This window comes from Mauremys mutica, chromosome 13 (assembly GCF_020497125.1).
Source record: "Mauremys mutica isolate MM-2020 ecotype Southern chromosome 13, ASM2049712v1, whole genome shotgun sequence".
Lineage (NCBI taxonomy): Eukaryota > Metazoa > Chordata > Testudines > Geoemydidae > Mauremys > Mauremys mutica.
The window spans coordinates 48,663,239-48,682,541 of NC_059084.1; the positions used below are offsets into that span (position 1 = coordinate 48,663,239).

The 19,303-nt window shown below is 50.6% G+C and overlaps 1 protein-coding gene and 2 gene segments (V, D, J or C); all 3 read right to left on the reverse strand.

The window, feature by feature from the left end:
• Positions 1-889: 889 nt before the first annotated feature.
• Positions 890-1,352, reverse strand: LOC123347548. The segment is given in 2 exon segments: positions 890-1,209; positions 1,301-1,352. Coding segments are annotated over 2 exon segments (372 nt in total).
• Positions 1,353-14,785: 13,433 nt separating this feature from the next.
• On the reverse strand, positions 14,786-15,547 carry LOC123347919. The segment is given in 2 exon segments: positions 14,786-15,205; positions 15,396-15,547. Coding segments are annotated over 2 exon segments (381 nt in total).
• An 845-nt stretch (positions 15,548-16,392) lies between these two features.
• The window catches only part of LOC123347549, a 5,956-nt gene continuing 3,045 nt past the window's right edge, over positions 16,393-19,303 (reverse strand). Inside the window, exons 4-5 of the mRNA XM_044984902.1 lie at positions 17,591-18,177; positions 16,393-16,711 (exon numbers count right to left, since the gene is read on the reverse strand). Of these exons, the coding sequence (XP_044840837.1) occupies positions 16,393-16,711; positions 17,591-18,177 (906 nt within the window). The remainder of the gene's footprint in view (positions 16,712-17,590; positions 18,178-19,303) is intronic.

Genomic DNA, 19,303 nt, shown 5'->3' on the forward strand with positions numbered 1-19,303 from the left:
GGCATTTGAAAGTTGTGTTACTTAAAATGTTTGGACATGGCATTTTAAGTTGTTAGTTCTCCTTTATTGGGGTAGGCAGCAGAGCAGCACCATGAGAGGAGTAGAACAGGAAGAAGGCAGAATTGAGACCTTTCAAAGTTTTGGCCCAAGTGAGGGAGCATGGGGGCGTCATTTGAGTTCCCTGCTTCAGGGGCCAAAAAGTTGAAGGCCTGCCCTGCTCTCACACACGCACACTCAGACTGTCCTGTCTCTGTCTGTCTCTCTCTCTCTTACTCTCTCTCTCACACATGCACACACTGTTCTGTTTCTCTCTGTGTGTGTCTCTCTCTCTCACACACACACACACTCGTGGCTGTCTCTGTCTCTTTCTCTCTCTCTCGCACACACACACAGTCTCTTTCACACACACCTTCTTGTATTATTGTTGTTACTTTTTGGTACTTCCTGCAGTGCACATATATTCTCTGTAATTTTATTCTTTTAAAATGTGTTATTTTAGTGTTTTGGCTGGTCTGTACATTTCACATGTTTTATTTCTCTGACACTTTAATTTCCATTATTTGGGTGGTGAGTTCTAAAGTGCCTAACCTGTCCTGCCTGTAGTAATTATCCCTATTGTAACTTTGTATATATATTAGCTAAGGGTTTTGTTGTTGTTTTTTGTTCCCACTGGTGGTGCACATCCGCACATACCTCGGTTGACATAACAAAAGTTATTGCTCAGTGGATGGAAAAAAAAGAGGGAACATGTGGTCCCAGTTTCCAGCGTGGTTGCTAGGGGCACGGAAACTCCGTGTGAGATCTTTCCTTTGTCCTCTGTGTAACTGCTGCCCTCTCCCAGTTACTGCAATTCAGGGACCTTCAGATCGCTGGGTTTTTATATGAAGCATCATAGGCTTCCCCTCGCTGTGTCTCTCGCACAGTAATACACCGCGGTGTCCTCGGGTTTCAGGCTGCTCATGTGCAGGTAGAAATTGGAGCTGTCCTTGGAGGCTGTGAATCGCTCCTGGATTGCCGGGGAGTAGCTGTTGCTGGACGGTGAATAATAATGAATTATCCACTCCATCCCTTCCCCAGGAGCCTGCCGGATCCAGAACATGTTATAGCCCATAACGTTAAAACCGCTGACTGCACATTTCACCGTATGGGACTCTCCGGGCTTCTTCACCGCTGTCCCCGACTGGGTCAGAGCCCCCTGCGAGCGGGCACCTGCGGGGAGATGTAAAAAGGGAGATTGCACGTTACGTTTGTAATATTAGACAGATAATGGGTGGAAGGAGCGAACCCAAACCCAACTCACAGGAGAGCGCGGCCAGTGCAAGGACCAGCTGTACCAGGGACAACGCAGCCATGGATCGGTTCGGGAGCGATGAATCGATGGGTCTGAACCGAACAGGAATCCCTGAGCCGGGTCTGGCCAGGACTCTGTGTTTGGACAGAGACTGTGTGTGTGAGGGGGGTTTAAGTAGGAAGCAGCAGATGTCAGTTTTGCATATCGCTGACAGGCGGAGCTGCGACAGTATTAATGTTAGATCCAACCTGGGGGCGCGGGTGTGTGAGAGAGATTCCCGGAGAGGTCACTGCCCTGGGAAGGAGTGATAAGGCTGGGTTAGACCCAAAGGGGAAAGTGGCCAACCCAGCTCCGCGTCTCTCTATTCTCTGAGAGTGGCTGTGTGTGTGGGGGGGGGGGAGGGTGGCTTTGTGCAGTAACGCGGATCTGTGGGGCAGTTGGGGGAGGTGTAGAGGGGAGGGAAGGAGGCCGTTCATTTGCACTTCTGTAGGGTTAGATGGCTGGCTGGTTGCAGTAGGGGTAGATATAGAAGGAAGGAATAAACCTCTCTGCTGGGTTCTGCATGGGGTGAGAGTGGTTGGATAGTTAGATTGGATATTTTCATTAATGACTTGCGTATTAGGACGGAGAGGATGCTTATAAAATGTGCCAATGCTACCAAGCTGGGAGGGGTTGCAAGCAATTGGAGGACAAAATTAGCATTCAAAGGGACCTTGGCAAGTTGGAGAATTGGTCTGAATTCAAGGAGATGAAAATCAATGAAGACAAAAGCAAAGTCCTGGACCAAGGGGGAAAAAATCAAATGCAGACCTATAAAATGGGGAATAACTGGCTAGACAGTGGCATGGCTCAAAGGGATGTGGAGGTTATAGTGATTCACCAGTTGAACAGGCCACAACAATGTGATGCAGTTTCCAACAAAGGCAAATGCCAGTCTGGGGTGTATTAACAGGAGTGTCATATGTAAGGCATGGGAGGTAATTGCCCTGCTGCACTCAACACTGGTGGGGCCTGAGCTGCTGTACTGGGTCCACTTCTGGGCACCGCAATTTAAGAAAGAATTGAACAAATTGGAGAGTCCAGCGAATATCAACACAAATGATCAAAACCTGACCTATGAGGGAAGGTTACAACAATGGGGCATGTTCGATCTAGAGAAAAGAAGACGAAGGGAGGAACCTGATAACAGGCTTCAGATACGTTGAGGGCTGTTACCAATTGCTCTCCATGACCACTGCACTAGGACAGGAAGTAGCTGACTTACTCTGCAGCCAGGGAGGTTTAAATTAGACATTAAGGAAAATTTTCTTACTCTAAGGATAGTTAAGCAGGAGAATCAGCTTCCAAGAGAGGTTGTGGAATCCCTGTCTTTAAGAACAGGTTAGACCAGGGGTAGGCAACCTATGGCGTGGGTGCCGAAGGAGGCACACGAGCTGATTTTCAGTGGCATTCACACTGCCTGGGTCCTGGCCACCGGTCCGGGGGGCTCTGCATTTTAATTTAATTTTAAATGAAGCTTCTTAAACATTTTAAAAACCTTATTTACTTTACACACAAGAATAGTTTAGTTATATATTATAGACTTGTAGAAAGAGGCCTTCTAAAAGCCTCTTATGCATCCGAAGAAGTGAGCTGTAGCTCACGAAAGCTCATGCTTAAATAAATTTGTTAGTCTTTAAGGTGCCACAAGTACTCCTGGTTTTTTTTCTTCTAAAAACGTTAACCTGTATTACTGGCACGTGAAACCTTAAATCAGAGGGAATAAATGAAGACTCGGCACAGCACGTCTGAAAGGTGCCCACCCCTGGGTTAGACAAACACTTGCCAGGGATGGTCTAGATTTACTTGTTCCCACCTCAGAGCAGGGGCTGGACTAGGTGACCTCTCGAGCTCCCTCCAGCCAACAATTCTACAATTCGGTGTGAAACGCTTGTCAGTACATTTACCCCTTTTATACAAATAAGGAGTGGAGTACATGAGGGAGGGCCAGACAGTATGAATTGGGGAATAAGAACAGTTGTCACTGTAGGGAGATTATTACTAATCATTCACATTTATGTTGACATTCATATCCTCATCCATATCCTTATTCACACACTCTGAAATAGCCGTTTATATTCGGATTTCCATTCACAGGCATATCCCCTTCTCACTCCCATTTACGTTCACACACCCAGCCCCCATTCCTGTTCCAATCCTCATTCACACAAACACTCATACGTCCATTCACATCTAACTAATGGCTGTCTGTGATTGCTGCAGGGTTTGGGGTCCAGGCATCAGGAATTCAAGCAGTACCAGCAATGACACAACATGGCTCTTCTGCTTGAATATCTTCCCTCCTTCCTCCCCACCCCCACCAGCAGTGTCGGTAACACCAAGTGGTGCTTGAAAAGGAGCCAGCACGGCCCCTTGGGCTGGATGCCTGGCAGAAGATTTGGGAAATGAGGAGGGAGCAAAGGCTGCTGGGGGGAGAGAGTCGAGGAGCCACAGGGCTGTTATTTGTCCCTGTGAAGATCTCTTCCAGGGGAGGGGTCACTTGATGATTCCCTGTTCTTTTCATTCCTTCTGGGGCACCTGGCACTGGCCACTGTCAGTAGACAGGACACTGGGTTAGATGGACCTTAGGTCTCACCCAGTCTGGCCCTTCTCATGTTCTTCACCACATGTCCTATGGGAGAGACTGAAATACAAGTACAGGCTCCCTCGGTTTGTTTTATTTGTCCTCATTCCATTGTACGGACAATGAACGCCACCTAGAGCAAAATCAACCTGCACTGAAGCCGGGAGGTTTTTGTCTGAGCTCAGCCCGGCTTCCCCTCACTGTGTCTCCCGCACAGTGATACCGGGCGGTGTCCTCGGGCTTCAGGCCGGTCAGTTGCAGATACAGCAGGTTGTTGGGGTTGTCTCTGGAGATGGTGAATCGGCCTTTCAAAGCCGGGGAATACAACTGTTCAGTTCCACTTTGGGAACTGATCCGCGACACCCACTCCACCCCCTTCCCGGGAGTCTGTCGGACCCAGTGCATGTAGGAGCCGCTGAAGGTGAACCCGGAGGCTTTGCAGGAGAGGCGGAGAGAGTCTCCGGGCTTTTTCACATCCCCTCCGGACTCCACCAGCTGCATCTGGGACCGGGCACCTGAGAATAAAGAGCGGTTGTTAATATTGCTATAAAAGCAGAGCTAAGAAAATATTCTTCTAACTCTGTCAATTATTCACAGGAGGAAAATACCTTCCAAAGCTGCTGCAGCGAAAAGTAAAAGGAGCAAAAATCCCATTTTCCTGGTGCTGGAGGGGAAAGTTCTCAGGGACTGGCTGGTCACTGCACAGACCCAGGGGCTGCGGATTGTCTCTCCGGGTGCAGCCTGGGCAGAGAGAGGCACAGATTTAAACAGGAAACGAACTCCCGTATTTGCATATCCCGCTCTTTATAAGGGACACACACTCTTACCCTAGTAATTTGAGTGATTATCACATGCATGGTCCCTTCCTATGTGCTGTGCAGCGCCTGGGTGGCCGGATCCTGCTCACACTTTTACCCCAGGGAGGTATTAAGTGATCTCCCGTCCCTAAGCACCATCTTATGGCCTGATCGAGCGTGTCTTGGGTGGTTCAATGCAGGACACCCCTTGTTCTTCATGGCCTGGGGGTCAGGGCGTTGGACACAAAAGTATCTGTCAGGAGAGGGGGGCGGTGCTTGTGAGACTCTCTGGGACCACGAGGAAATCAAGGCTCGCTTGTTTCCAGCAAGGGAAGTCCTGACTTTTAAATTCAGGGGTTGCCTGATTTAGGGTGGGACTTTCCCAGGCGGAGTAAGGGAGCACTGGGCTCTATAGTATTCAGTAGGAGCCGCGTTCTGTGTCCTTCCTGCCTCCGGTCTCTCTCCAGCCCGGGGTCTTGTTCTCCAAACTCTGCATCAGCCTCTCGCGGAGCGAATCTAGTGACCCCATCTTAGAACCCTGGGTCACGTGACTATCCCCACTGACCGAGGGCCAGCGCTGGGCTGAGTGATGTCATCAAGGGCTGAGGGGCGGGGTCTGTTATCTCCATGGTTACATCTTGTGGGTGCGATGTCTCAGCTCCACCCATTGACACCAGCTGAGACTCAGGGCTTTGATTTACAGATGTGATGTCAGCTGGGTGAAAACAATCCACGAGCCGCTTGGGAAAGTCCCGGCGGTGCCACATCCCCAGGCCCAGCGTGTAGGTACAAGTGCTGGCAAGCCACGCTGTCTCTGCATTGAACCATTCAATAGTACAGTACAGACATTCTGTTATGCTAGCTTTAGTCACTCAGGACAATGGCCCGGTGAGGCCGGTGAGGAAAGCCAGCCTTAACCAATCAGAATGAAGTAAACAGGTGTATCAATCATGTAGTAATGAATAACCATGTATGAGAAAAGTGAATAAAAGCAAGAGTCCGGGACTTTCCTGGGACGCCTCACTGCAGCTTTGTCTCGTCTCTGTTTCCCGATACAACATCTGGTGACCCCGACGTGATCCAGACACAGGACCCCCGACTCATCGGCTGGCTTAGCCTTGGTGCACCACAGCGCAACGCGCTCCCTCGTGAGTATGGGGGGGGACTTATCCATTGAGCAAAAAGATCATGCAAAAGAGTTATTGAAACTTATCAAACAGGACGGGTGTACTGCAGTATCGTTACGGCACTTGGAGGAATTGCTCCGAGTGATTGAGAATAAGTGCCCATGGTACTCGAACCGAGGCTCCCTAGATCACTCCGATTGGATAAAAATCGGAGAGGCGTTGTTTAGGGAACCTCGAGCCGAGATCCAACATATTCTGTTGTGGCAGCACTGTTCAGCTGCGGTGGGGAGATTACGAAAAGAGGCGTCCCCCTCCGCACCTCCCTTGCTCTCGGTAGAGGCACCTCCCGCCTATCCCCGAGTGCTCCCACCAGCCCCTTTGTTAGCACCAAAAACTTCTACACCAGTGGTGGTTCCACTGGGGCAGAAGTCCCTTCATCAGGGCGCTGTCTGTGCCGCCCTTGCGGCGGCGCGGGCAAGCGGGCAGGACCCCTTATTGGAAGAATGGGAGGGAGAAATCCCTTTGGTGTTTCCTCTGTCTTATGACCCTCCCAATGAGGCAGGTGAGGTGGTAGCTCAGCACTCCACCCTCCCGTACTCAATTCTTCGGGAGCTTAACAAAGCGGTACGTGAGTCAGGGCTGCGTTCCACTTATGTGCAGGGTATGATAGAAGGGATCGCTAATAGTTATACTATGATCCCGGAGGACTGGAAACATCTATTTCGTATGATCCTTTCCCCTGCACAGTACGTGGTATGGGATAATGAGTTTAGGTTGGCAGCCCTAGCACTCGGTAACGCGCAGAATACTGCTGAGCAAATATATGGGACGGGAGCTTTTGCCACCATAGAACAACAATCTATATTGCCCATGGAATCTTTTCACCGCATGGCAATGTGTATTCAAAGAGCCTTTAGGTGCATTCCAGCCTCTGGCAAGCCCCTTCGATCATTCACAAATGTTAAACAACAAGCTACGGAACCTTATCATCATTTCGTTGATCGCCTCAAGGAGGCTGTTCAACGCCAAATTGACAATCCAGATGCTCAGACGGAACTCCTTTTACGCTTAGCGTATGAGCAGTCCAATGCTGACTGTCGGAAAATTCTCCAAACTATCATCCACCGCCCTAATTACACACTCGCTGATATGTTACAAGCATGTGCCGAAGTGGGCACTCAGACCCACGCTATGGCACTGTTGGCGGGAGCAATCCGTCAAGGTAACAAACCTACAGGTAACTGCTTTAACTGCCAGCGACCTGGACACTTCAAAAAGGAGTGCCGAGCCCCAGGAGGTGGTGCTCATAAGGGCGGAACTAACACCACCGGGGGCCGTCCTTCTAAAAAGTGCCCAAAATGTAATAAAGGATATCATTGGGCTAATCAATGTCGCTCCTCAACCCCAGATAATTCGGGAAACTTTCGACCGGGCCCCCCTTCAGCCCCGGTTTAAAGGAGGGAGCCCTGCCTGCCATGGCCGATCAACCGGCCACAAAAGGCAGTGCTGGTTTGGGTCTTATTAATGCAGTAGATATGCAATCCCCTCTTCCTGGTGACGTACTCCTCATGCCTACGCAGCTTTCGGGTCCGCTTCCCCCGGATACATTTGGATTGATTTTGCCTCGTTCTTCTGCCAGTAGTCAGTCTATTATGATTGTGCCCGGAGTTATCGATTCTGATTACACCGGTATTATTTATGTTCAAATTTGGAGTCACCTTCCCCTCAAATTAAAGGCGGGGGATTCTTGGGCTCAACTGCTAATCTTACCTTACACAGCGCCGGCCGGACCCGGCCAGGCAAGTCGTGCCGGCGGATTTGGTTCTACTCGCGTTAATCTGGAGCAAGGTCCCCTTTTTCATCCACAGATTGCTGCAGTATTACAACACATCCGAACCCACAAACCGACCCGTAAGTATATCATCAACGGTAAGGAGCTCTATGGGTTGCTAGACACTGGAGCGGATGTTTCAGTAATTGCACAAAAGCATTGGGACTCTTCCTGGCCTTCCGAAGTTTCCCCCTCTGTTTGGGGAGTGGGAGGCCCGCAATCTTCCCGACAAAGCACCAATTGGCTCTCAGTATGGGATAGTGAAGAGGGGCGAGAGGTTGCAAAAATTCGTCCGTGCATTTTGCCAATTGATCTTAATCTCTGGGGGCGAGACCTATTGTCTCAGCTGGGAGCCTCCCTAGTGGTGCCATGACACGTCAATGCTCCTCACACACTGCCCTCCCACTGGAATGGAAAACCCACGTCCCAGTGTGGGTTGAGCAATGGCCACTCCCTCAGGAAAAATTAATAGCCCTTAAGGAATTAGTTCAGGAACAATTAACCGAGGGACATATTGAGCCTACTACTAGCCCATATAATACTCCGATCTTTGTTATTAAGAAAAAATCTGGACGCTGGCGATTATTACATGATCTCCGAGCTATAAACAAAATTATGGAACCTATGGGAGCCCTTCAATGTGGGACCCCAAATCCAAATGTTATACCTCATGATTATCAGTTAGCAGTAATCGATCTTAAGGATTGTTTTTTCTCTATTCCTCTCCTCCCCCGGGATCGAAAGTACTTTGCCTTTACTATCCCTGTTTTGAATAATAGTCAGCCAACAGAACGCTACCATTGGAAGGTTCTTCCCCAGGGTATGCTAAACAGCCCCACCCTCTGTCAATATTACGTAAATCAGTCTCTCTTACCTTTTCGCAAACGGTACCCTATGCTTAAGGTTTACCATTATATGGATGATATCCTCATAGCAGGACCAGAACTCCCTCCTTCATGGAAAACTGACCTGCAAAATATGCTCCAGGAATACGGCCTTCAGATAGCCCCAGAAAAGGTACAATGTATAGAGTCCTTCCTTTATCTGGGACATAAAATGATGGCCGCTTATTCCATTCCGATTATCCCGCAAATTGCCTTGAAAACCAACATTAATTACGTCACCCTTCAGCAAGTCCTTGGCATAATTAATTGGGTACGTCCCTATTATCGCCTTGATACCAACATGTTAAGTCCATTATTTGATGCTCTTCGGCAGGGGCGTCACCCCTCCGATATCATTTCTCTCACAAAAACACAATTAGATGCCATTGAGCAGGTAAATCAATCTCTCGCAAAGATTTGGGTGGATCGTGCCGTGGATAACGAGCCTCCACGTCTCGCTTGTCTTCAAGGGGTGACCCAACCTTGTGCCGCCCTCTTTCAAGCACCCGAGGCTGGGACGGTACGAATCCTTGAATGGCTTTATCTCGCCCACACCCCAGCAAATACCCTTACTCCCCTTCCCTCCATGCTTGCTTCCCTAATTACAAAAGGGCGCCAGCGTGCATTAGTACTTTTGGGTATAGATCCAGCAGAAATAGTTCTTCCAATTCCCCTACATTTATGGCAAACCCTTTGTGAAACATCTCCTGAGGTTCAATGTGCGTGTGCAGGTTATACAGGAACATTTACCTTTCATACCTTAAAGGACCCCCGCTTTGGCATGACGCAGCGAATACCCCTTAACTTTTGCTATTTGCTCTCACCAACCCCGCTGCCAGATGTGCTTACAGTATTTACGGACGGAAGTCCACACCGTGGGGTTCTCTCTTGGCGTGACCCATCTACTACCCACTGGTGTTCTCTGTTTACCCTACCCCAAAGCTCCGCCCAGCGTGCTGAGCTGGCTGCAGTAATTTTAGCCTTTAATCGTTTTTCTATGCAACCGTTTAATATTATCACCAACAGTTTATATGTAGCCAATGTTGTTTCAAATATTAGTGGTAGCTATGTATCACCAGCACTAGATAAAAATTTGCTAGCTTTGTTTTTAGCATTGCAACATCTCATTCATTCCCGTACTGATCAGTTTTTTATTGCTCATATTCGAAGCCACCAACCTTTCCCTGGCATGTTGACAGAAGGCAATGCCCAGGCGGATGCCCAACTCAGGGCATTCCCTTGTACTCCTATAGAAAGTCATGCCCTACATCATCAAAATGCCAAGGCATTGGCTAAACAATTTCAGATCCCTCTTTCTGATGCTCGAGGTATTGTTCAACAATGTCCTCAATGCACCCTTAACCCACAGGGTCCTCCCATAGGGGTAAATCCCCGTGGTCTCGGAGCCAATCAACTTTGGCAGATGGATGTTACCCTTTTTCCCCCCTTCTCCCCTTGGAAATACCTGCACGTTGTCATCGACACATTTTCTGGTTACACTTGGGTAACTGCCCAAAAAGGGGAGGCTACCAAACATGTTTGTAATCACTTGATTCGCAGTTTTGCGGTAATGGGCAGCCCCGCTGAGTTGAAAACCGACAATGGCCCTGCTTACTGTTCCTCCGCCATGGCCGCATTTTGTGCCCGGTGGGGCATTCTCCACAAATTCGGCATTCCTTATAATTCCCGGGGTCAGGCCATTGTTGAAAGGGCTAACCGCACCCTAAAGGAGGCCCTTACTAAACAAAAACAAAAAGGAGGAGTGCCCCTATCCTTGCCAGATAAGGAAGAATGGTTGGCTCGTGTCTTGTTTACTCTGAATCATTTGAATTTAACTTTGTTTAATAATCAGTTTTTATCTAGAGCCCAGCGCCATTATCGACAGACCGAGCCCCTTCCAGCGCCGAAGGTGATATATCGCAAGCTGCCAGGACCAGAGTGGAGCCTGCCCGTGCCGCTCATTACCTGGGGCCGGGGCTACGCATCAGTGTCAACTGAAACCGGCCCTGTGTGGGTTCCCGCTCGCTTTGTGAAGCCGTGGAGAGATGGCCTGGCATCAGGGGCTAAAGAATCCCATTCCGGATTTCTGTCTAACCCTGACGGATAGGGCAGACAAGATCGACAAGGCCCAAAAGCGTGGCACACCCAACGCTGCCATAACTTGGGGGCAGGTCAAAGCTTTATCACGGCAGGCTGAACATGTATTAGAACAAACTAAGGCGGATAAGACTACAGAAAATTACTTTCTTGCGCTAATAGCCAGCTTAAATGCTAATTCTCTTTGCTGGGTTATGTACATTTGGGTGACCGTTCTGTGTTTGCCGCAAGGTATTGCAAAATCGAGCGGCTATAGATTATTTACTTATGCTGCATCATTATGGATGTGAAAAGGTTAATGATATGTGTTGCTTTAATATTTCTGATCATCATCATTCAGTTGAAAATCAGCTCAAGATTATTAAAAATTTAACAGATCAAATCAGATACAATCCAGACCCCTTCTCGGGATGGTGGGATTGGCTCTCCTCATGGCTTCCTAACACTGGGTGGTTGCATCAGCTTGTCACCTTTGGAGGACTCACTGTACTCTTACTTGTGCTATTTTGCTGCGGCATTCAGTGTGTCCCCTCATTTGTTTCTCTCTTCATTAAGGGCTGTCCGTGGACTAACCCAGGGCCCCCTCGTAAGTATTAGTCATGTTAACAAAACAAAAAAGGGTGAGATGTAGGTTCAAGTGCTGGCAAGCCACGCTGTCTCTGCATTGAACCATTCAATAGCACAGTACAGACATTCTGTTATGCTAGCTTTAGTCACTCAGGACAATGGCCCGGTGAGGCCGGTGAGGAAAGCCAGCCTTAACCAATCAGAATGAAGTAAACAGGTGTATCAATCATGTAGTAATGAATAACCATGTATGAGAAAAGTGAATAAAAGCAAGAGTCTGGGACTTTCCTGGGACGCCTCACTGCAGCTCTGTCTCGTCTCTGTTTCCCGATACAACACCAGCGGAGTGGGGTTTGTTCAGGCGCTGGGTGATCTCTGCCCACAGCCCCGCCCGGACTCTGAATGGGCCATTTCCATATCCAGCCTCCATCTCTCCGTGCCTCAGTCTCCCCGCTCTGACCCAGGGGCTGGGATAGTTCCCGGCCTCCCGGCGGCGCTGTGGGGAGAAAGGCGATAACCGCGTGTGAAGGGCCGAGACGCCCCGGTGAGGGGCCCCACACGGGTTATAATGAACTAATCACCTTCCGCTGCGTTAATCCGCTAAACGTCCCAGTTTGCTGAAAGGGCCAGAGCCTCCCTGGTGTAAATCCGGAGTAACTCGAGTCTAGTGGAAGCAGCTGCGGTGACTTTACACTAGCGAGGACTTGTCCCTATGAGGAATTCGCTCCTTCCGTGGAGTGTGATGCGAACCCGACTGGGCAGCAGGATAGATCCTATTGATCCTGAGGGGCACTGGATCAGTCCCGCCGCGCGCTTGTCTTCGTTACATTGTCAGGGGCTGTCCTGTGAGTCTGACCTCCCTCTTGACTGCTGGTTGCCCCGGGTGAGGCAACGTGCCAGGTCTCCGAGAGGAGACCGACTCTGAGCAGGACTCACTCCGGATTGGGGTTCACTGACGCAGCGAGGGATCTATGGACCGCAGCACCAGCAGGATCTTCGCAGGAAGGGGAGACACTGCCAGGCAGGGCCGGATTAAGACCTCTAGAGGCCCTAAGCACTGAAAAGATGATGGTGCCCCCTATATGGAATTCAAAATAAAAACAATAGTATAGCACCAAATTCAATTTAATTTTTCGAAATGTCACACAACGCACGTGTATGCTGAAATTAAAGACGCCCTCCCCCCAAACTCTGCCCCCCACCTGCCTATGGCTCTGGGAGGGAGTTTGGGTGTGGGGAGGAGGTCGAGGGTGCAGGCTCTGGGAGGGAGTTTGGGGGCAAGAGGGGTGTGTGTGGGAAGGGGAAGGGTTCAGGCTCTGAAGGGATTTTGGGCATAGGCGCCAACTCTGTGGGGCTGGAACACCCAGGGGGAAAAGTTGCTGGGTGCTCTGCACCCACTGGCAACCAAGGTCCCCTCTCCACCCCACCTCACCCAACCTTGCCTCCACCTCCTCCCCTGGGCATGCTGCCTCCCCACTTCTCCTCCCAGCCCTTGCCGCTGCAAAACAGCTGTTTCCTGGTGTAACAAGCTCTGGGAGGGAGGGGGAGGAGCGGGAATGCGGGGGGGGGGGGGCTCAGGGAAGGCGGCAGAGCCGGGACGGGGGGATTTGGGGAATGGTTGGAATAGGGGCAGGGAGAGGCGGAGTTGAGGCAGAGACTTTGGGGAAGGGGTTAGAATAGGGTGGGACAGGGGCAGGAGTGGGGCAGGGTAGAGGTGGAGGGGGCAGGGGCAGTGGGGGGTCGAGCACCCACCAGCCCCAGCAGAAGTTGGCACCTATGATTTTGGGGGAGCAGCTTAGGCTCTGGGAGGGAGTTTGGGGTCCAGAGGGTGTGTGTGGGAAAGGGGTGGGGGTGCAGACTCTGGGAGGGGGTGGGGGGGTGCAACGCTTACCTGAGGCTCATAGACAGGCCGGGCGGGGGCCTCCTTGCTGCAGGAGTGCTTGGGGAGGGAGCATCGTCCACCGTGGGTAGACTCAGACCCACCCCGCCGATGGGGCTGCAGGTTGGGTCTGGCAGCCACGTGGAGCGAGCAGGCAGGAAGCCAGTAAGCTCCGTGGCGCTGCCGGTGGTGGGTGGGGAGGAGGCAATTTTAAATCCCCGGGGGGGACGCACTGGGGGAGAAGCACCTGGGGGCAGAAGGTGGAGCCGAAGGAGAGACCTGGCCTCAGACATTGCTGGAGCTGGGCCCCAGGCCAGGAACATTCCTGGTGCCCGGGCACCACAGGCCCATAGAACTCGCGGTCCGTGGTGACATTTGGAAGGTGACCTTAGCGTGCCTGTCTCCCGCTTTGGAACAGGTCTGGGGACCCGCCTGTGGGTGCAGATGGGAGAGGCTTAGGGGAGAGTAGAGGGACGATCCAGGCCTCTCGGAAAGAGATAATTATTCACTATTTTATATTCATATTTGTGTTCACACTCCTATTCCCATTCCAATTCCCATTCCACTTCCCATTTATATTCGGATTGTAAACTCAGTGGGGTAGAGAGCGGTCTGATGGTCTGTGTTTGTCTCGTGCCTAGGACAATGGGATCCTAGCCTATGACTGAAGACCCCGGGGGCTAGGATCACAACCACCACACCACTGAGCGCATATGATCATCACCATCATTTACTTGGTTAATTATTAATAAGCAATGACGTGTAGACAGAAGCGTTCTTCCTTTTTATGAGCAGCAAAGAGTCTTGTGGCACCTTATAGACTAACAGACGTTTGGGAGCATGAGCTTTCGTGGATGAATACCCACTTTCTCGGATGCATGTCATGGTATTCACCCACGAAAGCTCATGCTCCCAAACGTCTGTTAGTCTGTAAGGTGCCACAAGACTCTGTGGTGCTTTTACAGATCCAGACTAACACGGCTCCCCTTCTGATACTTACTTTTTATGATTTTTAGATTTTGTATGATGTAATATTCAGAAATTCTACTACTACTGCTACTTAATAATAAAATATTTACGTTCCCACTTATATTCAGACCCCTATAATCGTTCACGCTGAATCACGTATTTCTATCCCCATTACCACTAACACTCCTATTCCTCTTTATATTCCGCTTCCTGTTCACCCACACGCTCCCATTTCCACTTCCAATCACACTCACGTTCCTATTCTCTTTCATGCTCACAGTCCTATTTCTGTTCACACGGATATTCCTCTTCCAGTCCGATTCATATTCCCATTCCAATTCCTTTTGCACAAACGGGGGTCACTCGGAGCATTGGGCCCTGAACTCATTGTAAGGCCGAACAGAATCAGGTCTCTCTGTTTGAACGTCCCCCCAGCGGGGCTGTCAATCACTGCAAAGGTTACACAAAGGAGGCCGCCTGTCTATAGGATCACAGGAGAGAGGATGCTACACTGAGCCAGAACATCGCAGGATTTGTCCTTTTGTGGAGGGGTGGGCAAGGACAATGTGTTGCGGGGAAGGGGGGGAGGTGGAAGGAGTCTTTATAAACCTGTTAATGTCTGTGATTAAACATCTGGATTCTTATTTGGCCTGCTGGGCAATTCTCCGTGAGAAAGAACCTGACATGAAACCGCTGATTTCTTTGTTCACTTTCCTTTGTCCTCACCGGGCTCATTGTAACTCGCAGACCCTGAGCGCCACCCAGAGCAGCGGCCTCACGCCGTTGCAGAGGGAGGGTTTTTGTCTCAGCTCAGACCGGTTTTCACGCACTGTGACGCTGCACAGTAATACCGGGCGGTGTCCTCTGGCTTCAGGCTGCTCATGTCTAAATAGGCCAGGTTCTGGGAGTTGTCCCTGGAGGTGGTGAATCGCCCTTTGACAGAAGCGGCGTAATATTCCTTACTCCCATCGAAGAAAATCACAGAGACCCACTCCAGTCCCTTCCCGGGAGCTTGTCGGACCCAGTGCATCCCGGCCTGGCTGAAATCAAATCCGGAGCCTTTACAGGTGAGGCGCAGAGATTGTCCCGGCTTCTTAATGTCCCCTCCGGACTCCACCAGCCGAGCCTGAGCCCGAGCCCCTGAGGGTATAAAAGCCACATTAACAGTCAGATAACGGTGCTGGTGCCAAAACCAATATTTACTAACCGTGCTGCTGCTCATATAATTGTTGCTTCTGTTAATATGACTGATCATAATTCGGATTCGAATATTACCATCAATTAGTAAATAACAAGGGTATCTCCATTTCCCAGCAAAGGAAATACACACCTTGGAAAGCCGTCACAATGAAAAGGAAATGCAGCCAAAACATCATGTGTGTTTGCTGGAAAAAGTTCTCTAGAGGGTAGGGCCGGTCGCTGCAGACACCGGGAGCTGCCTGCAGGTTCCCAACCCAAAGGGGAACCGCCGGCTTTAAGCAGGGGATACAATTACTCGATTTGCATATCCGTGCTCTTAAAATGCAGTCGCAGAGGCTGGGATTTCATTTCTCGCTGAGGTCCCTTGTCCCGGGCTGTGGGAGATGCCATGATACGGTATTAGACCCTGAGAGAATAGAAGCATGTTCACAGTAATCTAAAGCACTGAATGGATCCATGCGGTGACATATAGCCCAGGGCTGATTACACCCTTGGGTGACAAAAATACTCGGGAGATTTGGGAAGGGACGGCGAGCTGTAATGTCCCCTTTTCCGAGGTGGATAAACTGAGGCACAGAGAAGGAAACTGATTTGCCCGAGGTCTGTTGGCTGTTAGGAGAAAATCTAGGTTCCCCGAGACCCAGCCAGTCCCGTGTTCTAGTAACCACACTATGCTGCCCAAAACCTATTAAAATACCATTCCAATACTCGTTAGAGGACAGGGACTTCAAACTGGGTCCCCCTTGATGCCAGAAGAGTGCCCTGAACAGCGGGCTCTCCAGCCATTCTCAGCCACACTCAGTCTTGCTCTCTCGTCACAGACTCTTTGTATTCGGTGACAAGTAGAACTTCAACCGCAGCTCTATGGAGATGAGCCCCCGGAAAACCTTCTAGCCCAGTGCCTGGGCGCTCCCCTGGGAGGTAAAAAATCTGCCTTGAACTCCAGTCTGTGACAGGCGGAGTGGGGCGGAGTCAGGGTGCGTAACTCGCGGCTGTAATTTCCGTTGGGAGCCAGGTACCTCTAGGCAGGCGTTACAATAAGGAGCCTCAGACCCTCATGTGACGCGTACCCCAGGGCTCCCGAGCTTATTGACACAGCCAGTGCCCCAGTGGGGCGGGTCTGGGGTTTAAATGTTGTCTGAGTCTTTCCCCAGCTTTGCAAACCCTGAGCGCCCCAACCAGCCAGCGCCAGAGCGTGGCTCAGACAGCGCTGGGTTTTTGTCCGAGGTCGCTGGCTGTGTGTCTCTGACACAGTAATACCGCGCGGTGTCCTCCGCTCTCAGGCCGCTGATTTGCAAATGCACCAGGCTGTTGGCGTTGTCTCTGGAGATGGTGAATCGCCCTTTCACGGAATCAGCGTAGTAGGCGCTCCCCTGGGCAGCAGCTCTGGCCAGCCACTCCAGCCCCCTCCCAGGGGCCAGACGGATCCAGTCCATGAGATAGCTGCTGAAGGTGAACCCGGAGGCTTTGCAGGAGAGGCGCAGAGAGTCTCCGGGCTTTTTCACATCCCCTCCGGACTCCACCAGCTGGAGCTGAGGCCTGGCCTCTGCAAATACAGATTTGTTTAGACCCCCGATTCTATCACACCCAGGAACCCGGAGGGGAGGACGCTTTGTACTTTAATAGTTACCTGGGAGAACTGTCAGAGTGAGAATTAAGTTCAGCCAAAATCTCATCTTCCTGGGTTTTGTGTAAGAAATTCCGAGGGGAGGAGTGAAAGTGAGAATGTGGGAAAACCCGCGTCTTCTTCTGGGAGGAGCTGCGGGGCCTGAGACGTGTCAGGATTTAAACAGAGTGATTAGCTCTGGATTTGCATAGACACCCCTTCATATAAGAGAGAGGTCCCTCCGGCTAAGCACCGTGAGCAGGGAAGGGGGGATAGATAGATAGATAGATAGATAGATAGATAGATAGATAGATAGATAGATAGATAGATAGATAGGGTGTACGGGGATAGATAGATGGGGTGTGGATGGGGATAGATAGACAGGAAGGAAGGAAGGAAGGATGACTGTTGATCGATGATAGATAGAGGTGCACCGAGAAACAGGCATTTGGCAAGGGAATGTTAAATAGACGGTTTTATTGAGTGATGCTCAGACGATAAGGATGGATGGTTGAATCTATAATGCGCCATGCACGGTACTAGGCTCTCAGACTGCCTGGAGACCGGTTCACTGGTGAGGTTAATCGGAGTGAGACACTGTACAGGGCAGGGAGTCGAATACATTTATAACATTAAACACACCCCACACCGCTCTCTGGCATCGACCAATAGGGATTTCGGTCCTCTTTATAGCTGCCAGAGTTTGTGTTTTCACCTACCATGGGGAGGTTGGGGGTGGGCTCAGAATTTGTCCCCTGGAGAGGAAAGAAAGAGGCAGGGACCCAACTAAGAATGTTCTGCGCTTTGCGGGAACTTGTATAAATTCCTTCACCTTGTGTAAAAGCAAAGCAGAGGAACAATAATAACAATAAAAGGGTTTGCTGCTGCTCGGCCCTTTCCCAGAACTGATCTCATTGTCACTCACAGGCCTGGGGCGCCCCCAACACCAAACCGCTTCTCTGATCACTGCAGGGAGAGGTTCTTGTCTGAGCTCAGCCCGGCTTCCCCTCGCTGTGTCTCTCGCACAGTAATAGCGGGCGGTGTCCTCGGGCTTCAGGCCGGTCATTTGCAGATACAGCTCACTCTTGGGATTATCCCTGGAGATGGTGAATCTGCCTTTGACGGAATCAAGGTAGCTTATATCATCCCCATCGTCGCTTATATAAGCGACCCATTCTAGCCCTTTGCCAGGAGCCTGTCGGACCCAGCTCATGTAGGCGCTGCTGAAGGTGAACCCGGAGGCTTTGCAGGAGAGGCGGAGAGAGTCTCCGGGCTTTTTCACATCCCCTCCGGACTCCACCAGCGCCTGGGACCGGACACCTGGGAATAAAGACAGGCCATTAATAACGGTATAAAAACAGCGGTAACACAATATTCTTCTCACTTTGCCAGTTATTCAGAGGAGGAAAATACCTTCCAAAGCGGCTACAGCGAAAATGACAAGGGGCAAAAATCCCATTTTCCCTGGTGCTGGAGGGGAAAGTTTTCAGGGACTGGCTGGTAACTGCACAGACCCAGGGGCTACGGATTGTGTCTCCAAGTGCAGCCTGGGCAGAGAGAGGCACAGATTTAAACAGGAAACTGTCTCCCTCATTTGCATGTCCCCGCTTTATAAGAGACACACCCTCCTGCTGCCAGTGATCTGAGTGACTCGCCCTAGGGCTCCCGGTGCAGGAGTCAGACTGTCCCGTCCTGTGTGTCTGTGCAGCGCCGAGCACAGGGATCCTCCTGACACTTTCGGATCCCTTGGAGGAATGAACAGCTCCCTGCAGTGACTGTATTTCCTCACCCAGGAAGGGAGGGCCTGGCTATTGTGAGGTGTTACTGGGGATTGCTGGGGGGGTTTCAGCTTTGGAGCCCCGTCCCATGCGCAGAGGGACCGTGTAACGTCCGGTCGGTGGGGTCCGTGTCTGGCGACGCTTCAGGCTGCACTGAAGGGAGATTATTATTCACGATGGATATTTATATTCGTGTCCACACTTCTGTTCCCATTCACACTCCACTTCCCATTTATACAGGGATTTTGTAAAATAAAACTGAGCACAAATCGTTGCCTTTGTGTTGGCTGTTGCGTTTCATTCCGGTCTTTTCTTAAATGGGGCCATTTTAAGAGCCAAACACGATGTTAACCCGCTGTCGGTTTTGGTGATGAGCTTTGTCACTCTGGTCTAGTCTCTCACACAGTGACACCGGGAAATACAGCCTAGATGGAACTACTCTAAGGTGGGAGCATAACTGGTTGGACAGCCATTCCCAGAGAGTAGTTATCAATAATTCACAGTCAGGCTGGAAGGGCAGAACGAATTGGGCTCCACAGGGATCAGTTCTTGGTCCGGTTCTTTTCAATGTTTTCATAAGCGATTTAGATCATGGCATAGAGAGGACACTTGTAGGGTTTTCAGATGGTACCAAGCTGGGAGGGGTTGCAAGTG